This window comes from Chanodichthys erythropterus, chromosome 14, assembly GCF_024489055.1.
Source record: "Chanodichthys erythropterus isolate Z2021 chromosome 14, ASM2448905v1, whole genome shotgun sequence".
In the NCBI taxonomy this organism is placed as follows: domain Eukaryota; kingdom Metazoa; phylum Chordata; class Actinopteri; order Cypriniformes; family Xenocyprididae; genus Chanodichthys; species Chanodichthys erythropterus.
The window spans coordinates 23996428-24009278 of NC_090234.1; the positions used below are offsets into that span (position 1 = coordinate 23996428).

Below are 12851 nucleotides of genomic sequence, written 5' to 3' on the forward strand. Positions count from 1 at the left end.
GTCACCGCCCTCCCACCCTCCCAGGGGTACACGGTCGTTTTGACCGTAGTGGACCGGTTCTCGAAGGCGACTCATTTCATTCCCTTGACCAAATTGCCCTCTGCCAAGGAGACAGCGGTTACTGTCGTAGACCACATCTTTCGGTTACATGGCCTCCCGGTAGATGTGGTGTCCGACAGGGGTCCCCAGTTTGTGTCCAAATTTTGGCAGGAGTTTTGTAGACTGCTGGGCGCGTCGGCTAGTCTTTCCTCTGGGTTCCACCCCCAGACCAATGGACAGACCGAGAGAGCCAACCAAGATTTAGAGCGTATGTTGCGATGTTTGGCGTCCAAGAATCCTTCCTCCTGGAGCCAACAACTCTCTATGATTGAGTACGCACACAATTCGTTACCAGTGTCTTCTACGGGCCTCTCTCCGTTCGAATGCAGTTTAGGTTACCAGCCACCTGTGTTTCCCAGTCTGGAATCCGAAGTCGCGGTCCCCTCTGCTCACGCCTTTGTCCAGAGGTGCCACCGCACTTGGAACAGAGCCCGCGAGACTCTGTTGCAAGTGAGGGCGCGCACCAAGGCTAAGACTGATCGCCACCGGTCAAAGCCTCCCGTATACGTCGTGGGTCAAAAAGTGTGGCTTTCTACCAAGAACATTCCGCTCCGTTCCGTTGCCAATAAGTTAGCTCCCAAATTCATTGGCCCGTTTCCTGTCACTAAGATTATTAGCCCAGTGGCAGTCCGACTCAAATTGCCTCCGGCGTACAGGAGGATTCATCCCGCCTTCCATGTTTCCAAAATTAAGCCTGTTTTTCACTCGCATCTTAATCCGCCTACTCCGGTTCCCCCACCGCCGCGGCTCGTAGACGGGGAACCAACCTATTCGGTTAATCGCATTCTGGACTCGAGGCGGAGGGGACGCGGATTCCAGTACTTGGTGGACTGGGAAGGTTACGGTCCGGAGGAGAGAAGTTGGGTTCCTGCTAGAGACATTCTGGATCACTCCCTTATCGATGATTACAATCGGCAGGTAAGGAGTTCTGGGAACGCCGTGAGGCGTTCCTAGGAGACGGGGTACTGTCACGGTTCATGAATCCGCTGTCTCATTCTGGTGTCTGTGTGATGGTGTGGGTGTGTCACCTGATTGTTTTGTGTGGGCGTCGCCGCTGATTGTTGATCAGCGGCAGCTGTGAGCAATTACCATCTGCCTATATAACGCCTTGTCTTTCATCTCTTGTTTGTCAGATCGTTGTACGGTGTCCGCGTGTTGTTTCCTGTGTTGCTTGTTGTGTGTTTCCCTGGACTGGACTTTGATTCATTGCTTCCTGGTTTTCGTGTTCTCGTTGGATTACTCTCTGGACTTCACGCTCGGATTACTTCACGGACACTGCTCTTCGGTCATCACTCTTCACGGATCTTCACCGCCCATCGACGTCCCTGTGTTACCACTCTCCTGCTGACTGTTATATGTTCTTTGTGTATGTTGAATCTGACTACCTTCGGTGTGAAGCTCTATTAAAGAGATTTAACTTGCATCTGCATCCTTCCTTCATTCCGTGACAATTATTCTAACATTTTTTTAACATTCCTATAATGTTATTCTAACATTAGATTTTGGTTCCCAGAACTTTTTTAGGGTTTGTTTTTGGTTAGCCAGGAAAGTTAACGTTCCTCTAATGTTATTTTAACATTATTCTAATGTTATTTTAATGTTCCTATAATGTTATTGTAACATTATTCTAATGTTATTTTAACTTTCCTATACCATTATTCTAACCTTGTTTTAATGTTCCTATAACATTATTATAACATTCTCCTAACGTTAGTCTTTGGTTCCCAGAATGTTCCTCTGACGTTATTTTAACTTTCCTCTAACGTTATTCTATAATTTTCCTAACATCGTTCTAATGTTATTCTAACGTTATTTTAATGTTATTTTAATGTTCCTCTTATGTTATTCTAACGTTCCTATAACATTATTCTAATGTTGTTTTAACGTTCTTATAACATTATTATAACGTTGTTTTAATGTTCCTTTAACTTTATTATAACATTTTCCTAACGTTATTCTAACGTTATTTTAATGTTCCTCTAACATTATTCTAATGTTTTCCTAACATCATTCTAACATTATTCTAACGTTATTTTAATGTTCCTATAACATTATTCTAACGTTGTTTTAACGTTCCTATAACGTTATTCTAACGTTGTTTTAAAGCGGAACTCAGTAAGATTTGCGAAGGTTCCGTCGTAAGTCGTAAATACTCCAAGCGCAGCTCTGGACTACAACGCTCACCAGCGCAGTAGTTTTGCAAATACAGTACAAGAAATCTCTCTGGAGGTGGGTAATTTTCGAAATTGTCTTATACAGTCATAATATATACATTGTTATTGAATTACCGTAAAGCATTTTGTCACTCTCGCGTGAACGTGAACATGAGGCGAGATTGTGTCGGGTCGGCGCAGCTCAACTTGCAAGTGCTGTTTTCTGGCGTAGACGTGCCAGAGGGGGTTAGTGCTCGCCTCAAACACCACTACAAGTCATTTAACCATCGTAAGGACTTAGAAAACTATTTATGAAGGTAAAAACAGTTACTTAGTTCTGCTTTAACGTTCCTATAACGTTATTATAACATTTTCCTAATGTTATTTTAATGTTCCTCTAATGTTTTTCTAATGTTTTCCTAACATCATTCTAACATTATTCTAATGTTATTTTAATGTTCCTATAACATTATTCTAACATTCTCCTAACATTATTCTAACGTTAGTCTTTGGTTCCCAGACTTTTAGTTTTTGGTTCCCAGAATCTTAGTTTTTATGGTATGTTTTTGGTTAGCTAGGAAAGTTTTCTTAACCGAAATAGAACGTTAGTTTTTGGTTTCAAGAACGTTCGCCTAACGTTCCTTTAACATTATTCTAACGTTTTCCAAACTTTAATTTTAATGTATTCTTAACATTATTCTAACGTTCCTCTAACATTATTCTAATGTTATTTTAACATTCCTATAACTTTATTCTAACGTTCTCTTACCGTTATTCTAACGTTCCACTAACAATATTTTTTGGTTCCCAGAACGTTTTAACGTTAGGAGAATGTTATAATAACATTATAGGAACGTTAAAACAAAGTTAGAATAATATTATAGGAACGTTAAAATGACATTAGAAAAACATTAGAATGATATTAGGAAAACGGTAGAATCAGATCAGAGGCGCGTGAAGATAGAAACAATCCCAAAAATGTATGATTTCTGTGCTTTTCACACTACTTAACACTGGCTTAATGTTTTAGCTATAAAGTTAGATTTATCTTATCTGCAAAAACATCTTCAGTAATAAATAATAATAATCTAAAAACAACCATAAGATCAATTTTAATTCACATGCCTTTATGTGAAGCAATCACATTAAAAATATAGTTCCTAAATCCAAACAAATTAATACATAAACCCAGCAAACACAAAACGTTTGCAGTGTAGTTATTTTAAAATAACCTATGCTGAAACCACTTCCTCCTTACTCTACTGGCCATTAATATTTGACTGCTTCGATTTACACCGGAATTTGTTTCTTCCGAGGGCTGAAATGAAATGAGTATGAAATCACCATCACAAATGACAACCATACTGCAAACCATCACTGGGTGGCAGTAATGAGTCTCACGGTGTTTGGATGTACGTCAAGTCTAACGAGTCAGTCAAAACGAACCCGGATGTGCCGCGAAATTTGAAACAAAAGTTCAGAGGTATTTTTATATGTTGCGTTCGGAATATAGTTCATAAAACCACCGTATTTCTGTTAAGGTATTGTGCGTTATTTGTTCCCTTGTGTTTCTGAAATTAATGTGCTCAAGACAGTACCTTCCTTGTGCTTTTTTAATGTGATTAGATAACTTACTTGTTATTGTAACTATTTCAAAATAGCCGTGCAATCCAAAACAGTGATAGTTTATTGTTTATGCCTATAGAAAAGGACTACCAGTATTATTATTAATATATTTGTAATATAACAATATTATTTTACTTAAAAAACGATTTTCTTATTGTGATAGTAACTAACTGTCGTTTCAGTTTGCGTGCTGTAAACACCGGAGGGACATTGAACATGAATCCTTCAGAGCGTTTCTTTGCAAAGCTTCGGAAACTGACTGTTTATCTGGAGACTGAAAGCAACAATCTCCTGCATACAAGTCAAAACCTCAAAGACGACGATGGTAAATTGCCAGGAAATGTTTTAAAGTTATTAATAAAATGATCAGGTCATAATTTTGCATCCATTGGTGTATGTGATCTGTGGTTGTTTAGAGGATGAAGAGAATGGGGCTCAGGCACTGTACCAGCTGCACTCTGAAGTCAGAGCACTCAAGGTATGTGTATGTTCAGTTATGGTCAGTTAATTTTTAAATATGGGCTACATTTGATACAAAATCATATGCAGCGGCAAGTTCAAGATCAGGTTGCTACACATGATTCAACAAGTACTGAGTTGAGGAGCTTCATCAGAAGATGCTTGGTGCTGAAGCAGAGGACCACAGAAGACATAGACAGGCTGAAGAAACACTATGAGAAGTATGGCTACAGACCACGAAAAGCAAGACAAGGGTATACAGGTAAATGTTTATCACCTCAGAGAATGTTAACATCCCAGTGCTGCCTCTGTTTGGATTTTATATCAATTTATTATCTCTATTTGATTATTAAAATAGTTTATTTTTTTGTTTTAAGTACAATTCATGTATATTTCAGTAGATATGTTGTTCCATTTGCTCACTATTCTAGAGATGAATGGTACAAAAGAGACAGATGAGCAAGCAGAGAAAGATGCAGAAAAGTCAGATGCCATGCAGGAAGATGAAGGAATGAGACCAGGAGTTTGTGAAGAGGCTCAGCAGTCAGAGACACCTGAAAAGATGCCACCACCCGTCGACCAGCTGCGGACACCAAAGCTCTCTGATTTTGGTCTGTCTGCACTTCAGTTCCAAAGAGTGCTTGGTGAAGCAGAGCAGCCTCTCAGTGCCGCTCCTGTCCCAGCTGTGGCTCTGTCACCACCACCGTTTGTCATGAACATGCATCCACCGCAGCCAAAGACACCCAAGTGCTCCCTGCGTATGGAGGAGGATGCTCTGACCCCAAGACTAGAGGATTTCGGCATCTCTGAGTATACCATGTGCTGGAACAATGATTTTACCATGGATTTGTTCAACAAGAAACCACCAAAGTCCTGCAGGTACACTATATCTGGTTGTGAATGTAAAATCTCAAGCATGAATATGCCACTTTGAAAATGTGCTTCATTTTTAAAGTCACAAAATTAAGATTTAATGCTGTCTAAGTAACAGCATTGTCGAATTTACAAATTTACGAGTAAGTGATGGTGGCTAGAATCTTCACAGCTTTACAACATTTTGCACCAAATTTTGAGATATTTTTTATATTTTTATATTTATATTTTTTATATTTTTATTTTTTGCACTAATATTTTCAGTGCGCATCTCATTATAGTGATTGTGTGTGACAATCTAAAAGTTATACATACATTATATACATAGAATATACACTAAACATTTTTTATGATTTTGAAAGAAGTCTCTAACTTTATTTTAAGGTGTCCTTGTTATTGTAATTATACATTTAAGTACTGAGTAATATTAATTTGGTTTAGGGTTAGTTGAATGTAATTATGCATAATTTATACTTATTACTACAGTAACTACATGTAAGGTTTAACAAGGACACTGTAAAATAAAGTGTTTCCTGAATGCTCACCAAGGCTGCATTTGATTAAAAAATACAGTAATAATATTATTATTGTTGTTTAATATAGCTGTTTTCTATTTCAGTATATTTTAAAATATAACTTATTCCTGTGATGGCAAAGCTGAATTTTAGCATCATTACTCTTCAGTGTCACATGATCCTTCAGAAATCATTCTAATATGCTGATTTTGTGCTCAAGAAACATTTATTATCAATGTTGAAAATGGTTGAAATAGAAATATTTTGTAACATTATAAAATGTTTTTACTATCACTTTTGGTCAATTTAATGTGTCCTTGTTGAAATAAATTTTGAATTGTTTTAAAAAAAAAATACTGATTCTAAATTTTGAAAGGTTGTGTTTATGTAGTGTAATGTGTGTGTGTGTGTGTTTCACAGTGAAAGAACAGAGAATGGTCAGACTTCTGTGCTTAACAAAGGTGTTGCCAATGGTAAATCATTTAGATTTTTTTTTTATATATATATATATATAAGTTATGATTAGTAGTTAACCTATATGGTTGTTTGAATAATTGATTCTCAAACTTTTACATTTGGTCTCTGAAATCCTGAATATGTCTTTATATGTGTGTTAAAAACTGATTACAAAAGATGCTGGCTCTCTAAATTTGTTCTAAAGTTTCTCCTTTTTTATTTGTGTTTAAATATTTCAGAGAGTCTGGAATCCCCAGAGCCTCCTGTGTTTTGCACCCCGGGATTTAAGATTGAGAAGCACCGGATGCCATCCTCTCCACCACTGAAAGGAAAGAATGATCTCGATTCTCCTCCTCGCCCTAACAACTGTCCTTCTACCCCAGAGCTCCCTGCATTTGAGACACCATTTGTCAGCAAGCTAATAAAAAAGGTGCGATGTGCCCCTTAACTCAGTTTTGTCATTGATGTATAAATCTGTCACAAGACTTTTATTACACTGATTAAACCATGATCGCATACAATACCTGTCAAAATGTGTAATGGTTTTACTGCAATTACTGTTTCACAGGACGACAGGCCGGAAGAAAGCGAGAGGCACAGGGGATCACAGGTGGACAGTTTTCGCCTACCAGATCCCTCAAACACTAACAGAGCTCCTTCGTTTGATGCTCCAGAGATGCCAAAAGTTCTACATTATGAGGATGAGGCCATACCTGAGATGCCGACCCTGCAGTCCCTTTTTGGGAGTTCTCTTGCTTTTGTAAGCAATTGTGTGGATATCTTTTAATCATAAAAAAATGATTATAACCTTATAACCGCATTGGTTGAGTTTCACTTAAGATGCAGATAATGCTTTCCCTTCCATCAACTATGAATAGAAAAATGCATCTGGTGAAAGTCTCTCTGGGATGAAGACGGGGGCAGGAAATGTGTTAGAGCTGAAGCAGACCCCTGTCCCAATGCCTGAAGATGGCTTCAATCAGGATTGGTGCCTTGCGACTCCAAAAGTCAGAGTGAAGTTCCCTACAGAGCCATGCACACCAGAGATGCCAGATATAAGTTCAGTCACTCAGGATATCTTAAAAGTGAGTCACTTACAACCTTATAATGCTAAAATGGCTATATTGCAAATTGGACTTTTATGCCAGAGAAAACATTTCAAATATGGTTAATGTTTTTCCCTTCCCCTCTTTTAGCTTGTGGCTCAGTGCAAATCTTAAACGCTCACCATTGGATCTGTGCTGCAGACCTCAAAGCCCGGCTTTCAAAAAGTGCCACCAAGAGGAGAACAGCAGATTGCAGTCATAACACCATGACTCTATTAATTTATTTTTTGATAAGTGCAAAACACTTAAGAAGTTTTTCTGAAAAATAATAAAGAGAATTTAATAAAGATTAAGGCATTGGTGGTTATGTAAAAGGAACCAACTCAAAAAGAATAAGTTTGAAAAATTAGAAATTACCAAAGAATTAATAAAATTATCCATGTCCACTAATGCCAGCGTTTCTGGTAACTATATTTCCAGACTAGTTTGCAAATAAGCAAAGATGGACAAAATACTGCAAAGCCCAACATTTGACTCCATAAATAAAAAAAATAAAATAATGCAGGTCATTTTGTTGAAGTTTAGCTTCATGTCTATAAAACTTAAAACTAACAGGTTAATTCTGGGGTTGAAGTATTTTGCTCATACAATTGGTTTCTTGTAATTCAAAAGTCAGTGTTGAATTAAAAACAATAGTTCATAATAGTTCACCAAGCACAAAAGTTCATAAATGTTTAGACACAATATACTGAAAAAAAATTTATTCAACATTTTATGGGAATCATGGTAACAGGGCTAAAACTTAAAAGGAAGACCTGATATAAAATCCCATGAAGAATGTAAAATATGAAAAAGAATATCTATATAACTTCCAACCCCCCCAGTATCTGCCCAACCCTGCTGCTGGAGATGGACCTTCCTGTAGAGTTTAGTTCTGACTTCATAAACACTTCAACCAGCAGACCAAAGTCTTGAGCTTCACCTGAAAAGCACAGGCAGAGATTGAACTAAACTCTACAGGAAGGCAGATTTCCAGAAATTCCCCCTTTATGTGTTTACATGCAGGCAAGTCTTATTTCAGTAAGGTCTCATGCGTCCTTGGAGAGGTGGTGCACGATTAGGTGGAGTTATCGCGATGTCAAGGTAATCTCCAATCTGAAAGCGTTGAGACTGAAGCGTCATGGAGTCATCTGCACCTTTGCGTCCCGAAACTGTATTGCCAATCTCTTTAACCCTACACACAAAAAAGCCAGGTTACTCTAAATTCACAATAGCAAATCTATATTGACCAAGCTACACACAAAGCCCCCTCTATACATTACCTGTAGATTTGACGTTTAGGGTCTGGGTAAACAATGGCAAACCCAAAATGTGTGCCTTTCTTTCTAGCTTCCGGATAGACTTCCTTCACCAGGCTTGTCAGTTCCTTCAAAGTAGCATCCATCCTATAAACAATGCAGATACAATTCAGGATCATAATGTTTATTTAATTTTTAAAAGTTAAAGTTAGACCTACTAAGACCTACCAGGTGTAAATCTGAAGCTCGCTAGATGGTACATTCCCCCGGGCAAACTCATCCATGCGATGGTGTCTTCCATTGTTGGTGGTGAACACTCTCAGGAGAAGTGGGCATGTCTGTGCGACAGCAGACATGGAGTAATGAACAAATCAAAAGACGAATGTGCATTTATTCAATATTGATAATATTTAAGTTTGTAATTCCGTGATTGTTGTAAAAAATAGTATATTATAAATACGGTTAATACTTAATGTTATTTTTATTAACGTTATATGCTATACACATAATTAAGGTGCGATTTGTAGTATGCTATGGTGCAACTAGACATTTTATTATCATACAATTTAAGTATAATATGCTGTATTCTTAAAGTTTTACTAGTTAAATGTACAAATTAGCTTAGCATGCAGGACGCGTCGTTTGTGCACACGATTTGTTGCGCATCTGACGAACAAACGCAACGAAAAACAAACCTTTTCTCTGTCCACTGGCTTTTCTGGCTCTTTCTTGATTTCCTCTTGTGTAACCCTCGATTCTACAGCCATTTCAATCCAATTTCTTTGGAAAATCGCCGATGAATTGCTGTTCACAACGCCTGTTAATGAGCTATCGCGGCGCGGTAAGATGATATCACCACAGCAGTGACCGGGAACACCAATCACAGCCAACTGATGACGACCAGTGAAATGACGACACACTCGCGTCGTCTACGCTACCCCCGCCGCCATTTTGGGAGTCAGATTGTAAATATTAGTAGTGAAGTAAAGGAAATACGTCCACAAATTCGGTGGCCTTAATATGGTTCACACTTGCGTAGTGGCCGGGTGTCGGAACAGGAGGACTCCTGGGACCACATTATCCTTCTACAGGTTTCCACGGGACCCTGATCGGAAGCAGCGCTGGATCGCTGCTGTGAATCGTGAAGGGTGGGTGCCAAACGAGGGCAGTAGACTCTGCAGCACTCACTTCATTTCAGGTATGTTAAATAGGATGTGCTGGGTATTGTATGTTTTGTGTTTTGCATGGATAATAATAATCGCTGGGGTGAATGTAGATATCTCTGGTAGTGGGGAAATATTTTTTTATGTTTGCAACGCCCATGTCTGATCTAGATAACGGGGCGTCATGTTAACTTTACCATTTTATACACTTTTTGGGTTAAATGTAAATTTGCACTGTTTCTTAGGATTTAAGATTAACCCTCTGGCATTCTTTACTTGGGAATCAGAACAGAAATGCTCTACTCTAGGTTTAATACACTATTCTAGGTTTGCATTTTGATATAAATAAATGTATTCTTGTTCCAATTACAGGAAAACAAGTGAAAAATCCTCGCTCCCCAGACTATGTTCCTTCAGTTTTTACTTCAGCGCCACTGTCGCCAAATATGAAAGAAGCAAGTGCCTGTGAAATGTATGATAAACAAGAGGCACAAGTCGAGGCAGCCAATGCTTTGCTCTTCCTGCAAGGACAAGGGCGTTTCCTGGAGGCTCATGGCCAGATCAGAAGTCAAGAAGAGCCAGAGAGTGTTTCCTCTTCACTAAGTAGTTGTGACGAAGAGGATGATAAGACTGAAGATGGCATAGAAGAAGAAATCTCACTGACGAGGGTAAACCAAAAAGGAAGACCTTCTGAATATGAGTCCAGCCTTGAGGTTCTTAAGAAAGAGAATATGGAGCTGAGGGAATCGATAGAAAAGATGTCTCTCACTGAGGCGTCCTTCAAAAATGATCCAGAAAAGGTTCGGTTCTATACGGGATTGCCAAACTATTTTGTGTTCGAGACTGTGATGTTGCTTCTTGTGCCACACATGAAAGGGGACAAAAATGCGAAACTCTCAAAATTCCAGCAACTGCTCTTGACTCTAATGCGACTCAGGCTTGATCTTAGAAACCAAGACTTGGCCTATCGTTTTGGGGTCAAGGTTGCAACGGTGACCAGGACTGTCCATCGGATTATTAATATAATGTTCACCACCCTCGTGCCCACCGCTGTTTTTTGGCCATCTAGAGTGGAGCTCAGAAAAAACCTACCTGCAGCTTTGCGTTGCATGTACCCAGACTGTGCAGTGATCATTGACTGTTTTAGAGTGTCTCTGGAAAAAGCTCTCAGCGTGGATGTAAATCAAGAGGTTGCCTCTACTGCATTGACCGTGCCAGCTCAGTCCACGGTGAATGAGCTTAAATATGTAATAGGTGTTGCTCCTCAGGGTGTGGTCACCTTTGTCTCGAGGGGATTGCCGGGTCACGTCAGCGACAAGGATTTAGTCGAGAGTTCCGGCCTCCTCTGTAAGCTCCTGCCCGGTGATGTTGTTCTGGCCGAGCGTGACTTTGACATTGGGGGCTTGGTAGGGGCTCGCAAAGCCGAATTGAAAATCACTAGTAGCAGTTACACTGAAAATAATCAGAGTGGAGAAGATTTTTCAATGGTGGGTACGCCTTCAGATAAGGTGAATGTTCATAGGCATGTTGGGAAGGTAATAGACATGGTCAAAGGAAGATATTCTATGTTGACCGGACCAGTGGAGAGTCCCTTTACAGTCATAGAACGCACTTCCAATGTGAGCACTTTTGATAAGATTGTGCAGGTTGCTTGTGCCTTGAATAATCTGTGTATTTCTGCTGCACCCCTGGAATGATTGCTCATATTCGCCATACTTTTGCAAAAGTGACTTTTACCTGTACAATGGCTGAATGCACCTTTATTGTTTCCCTATTTTAACAGAAGAGAAGAGGTTTTCTGTTGTTAAAAGAGGGATCTAAACATTTCTAAGAACATTTATGCAACCTAAGGACCAGTTTATACCAAACATATTCATCAGGCACAGCTCACTAAACAATTTTCTGTCTAATCTTTTTTTTTTTTTACATGAGGAACTTCCTTAGTCTCTAAACTGACTTTGTTGATGCTTTAGTTTGATAGAGACATTCCATCCATAGCTTATACAGGCTTGTATGCTGAGAATGTAAAACATTCAAGGCACTGAAGAAAGCGTCTAGTTATAGTCATGTGTATTGTGACATCGGCTGCCCTTAGTTCCAGTGCCTTTGTCCGTGTGATGCCTATACCGTTTTTTGCTTCTGTATAGATATTCACTATATTTTTGCATTAACCCAGCAGCACACCGTTCATTCCTTCTGATGATGCCTTGTCATTCTGCCATGTAATGTGATTGTGTAAGTACCACAACATTACAGTTTAGTTATTAGCATTGCTATGTGATCATTGTTGTTTTAAATCCACTCTAATGACACTTAGAATGATATAATCACTCTGAAATTTGACCATAGCACATGTTTCAGTACTTTACCCTGACTATCACTTAACCTGTGTCCGTGTGTGTTCCATTTATCTGTGTGAAGATGATGATGCTTATGTTGAATTTTCCATTTTACTCATATGTTCTATGTGTAAAATTCACCAACACAACTGTAATCAAAACAAGCATCCTGTTGTATAACATGTATGAAAATGTCTACATAAAAATTTAAGCACTTGTAATTGAAACCGGTACACTTCAGTTTATTTATTCCCGTGAATTTCTTATTTTTCCTAACTTTTTAGGCAGTTAAAATTGTCCTGCGTTGTGACATTCTGTACTCTATTCTAAACAGCATTTTGCTCATCATTATGATGCATACTTGAAGTCTTCAGATGCAAAAGGCTCTAAGTGCCGTCTAAAATTTTCTTCTAAAATTAGCATTTTTATCAAGCTTGTATGTTTAGGTTCAGTAATTTCACTTTGATGGCAATTAATAGGTCCTTTTCATTGCCATTAAAGTGAAATAACTGAACATAAACATACAACCTTGATAAAAATGCTCATTTTAGAAGAAAAATTCAGATGGCACTTTTGCATCTCAAGTCTTCACTTGTTAATTATTTAAATATATATTTTTAAACAATTTGAGAGAATGCATGGAATAAATACACTATTAAAAATTAGTCAGATAAATAAAAAATAAAAGAAATGTTTATATTGTCATTTACATTTTAGCTGAAAATCTTGATGATGAAGAAATGTATGAGCCATAATGTGTCAACTATTCAATACCAGTTTCACAATCATTCATCAGAACATGTCAAAACTTATAAGCAGGGTGT

At 38.4% G+C, this 12851-nt stretch overlaps 3 protein-coding genes across 4 annotated transcripts; 2 read left to right on the forward strand and 1 right to left on the reverse strand.

The window, feature by feature from the left end:
• Positions 1 to 3683: 3683 nt before the first annotated feature.
• ska3 (spindle and kinetochore associated complex subunit 3) lies at positions 3684 to 7686 on the forward strand. Of its 2 annotated transcripts, none has more exons than XM_067409177.1 (10): positions 3684 to 3735; positions 4061 to 4203; positions 4295 to 4356; positions 4428 to 4599; positions 4769 to 5216; positions 6146 to 6198; positions 6421 to 6611; positions 6750 to 6941; positions 7060 to 7266; positions 7378 to 7686. In XM_067409177.1, the coding sequence occupies exons 2-10, from the start codon at positions 4095 to 4097 to the stop codon at positions 7399 to 7401; spliced, it is 1458 nt and encodes a 485-aa protein (XP_067265278.1). In that variant the 5' UTR covers positions 3684 to 3735; positions 4061 to 4094; the 3' UTR covers positions 7402 to 7686. The 2 variants fall into 2 exon arrangements, with proteins under 2 accessions (XP_067265278.1, XP_067265277.1); XM_067409176.1 differs by having other exon boundaries at positions 3696 to 3793.
• Positions 7687 to 8101: 415 nt separating this feature from the next.
• sap18 (Sin3A-associated protein) lies at positions 8102 to 9406 on the reverse strand. The gene is made up of 4 exons (XM_067409178.1): positions 9221 to 9406; positions 8754 to 8863; positions 8550 to 8672; positions 8102 to 8461 (listed from the first exon to the last, which is right to left on the reverse strand). Exons 1-4 carry the CDS (start codon positions 9290 to 9292, stop codon positions 8305 to 8307), a joined length of 462 nt encoding a protein of 153 aa, XP_067265279.1. The 5' UTR covers positions 9293 to 9406; the 3' UTR covers positions 8102 to 8304.
• Positions 9407 to 9527: 121 nt separating this feature from the next.
• Positions 9528 to 12328, forward strand: LOC137035672 (uncharacterized). The gene is made up of 2 exons (XM_067409175.1): positions 9528 to 9723; positions 10061 to 12328. Exons 1-2 carry the CDS (start codon positions 9546 to 9548, stop codon positions 11383 to 11385), a joined length of 1503 nt encoding a protein of 500 aa, XP_067265276.1. The 5' UTR covers positions 9528 to 9545; the 3' UTR covers positions 11386 to 12328.
• The last annotated feature ends 523 nt before the right edge of the window (positions 12329 to 12851 follow it).

Excerpts from the sequence above, each read along its gene's own strand:
- ska3 (XM_067409177.1), top strand. The coding sequence starts at position 4,095 with ATGAATCCTTCAGAGCGTTTCTTTGCAAAGCTTCGGAAACTGACTGTT. Across the intron at positions 4,204-4,294 it reads AAACCTCAAAGACGACGATG|AGGATGAAGAGAATGGGGCT; the intron begins GTAAATTGCCAG and ends GTGGTTGTTTAG. Across the intron at positions 6,612-6,749 it reads TCAGCAAGCTAATAAAAAAG|GACGACAGGCCGGAAGAAAG; the intron begins GTGCGATGTGCC and ends ACTGTTTCACAG.
- sap18 (XM_067409178.1), bottom strand. The coding sequence starts at position 9,292 with ATGGCTGTAGAATCGAGGGTTACACAAGAGGAAATCAAGAAAGAGCCA. Across the intron at positions 8,864-9,220 it reads AGCCAGTGGACAGAGAAAAG|ACATGCCCACTTCTCCTGAG; the intron begins GTTTGTTTTTCG and ends GCTGTCGCACAG. Across the intron at positions 8,673-8,753 it reads GAGCTTCAGATTTACACCTG|GATGGATGCTACTTTGAAGG; the intron begins GTAGGTCTTAGT and ends CATTGTTTATAG.
- LOC137035672 (XM_067409175.1), top strand. The coding sequence starts at position 9,546 with ATGGTTCACACTTGCGTAGTGGCCGGGTGTCGGAACAGGAGGACTCCT. Across the intron at positions 9,724-10,060 it reads CAGCACTCACTTCATTTCAG|GAAAACAAGTGAAAAATCCT; the intron begins GTATGTTAAATA and ends TTCCAATTACAG.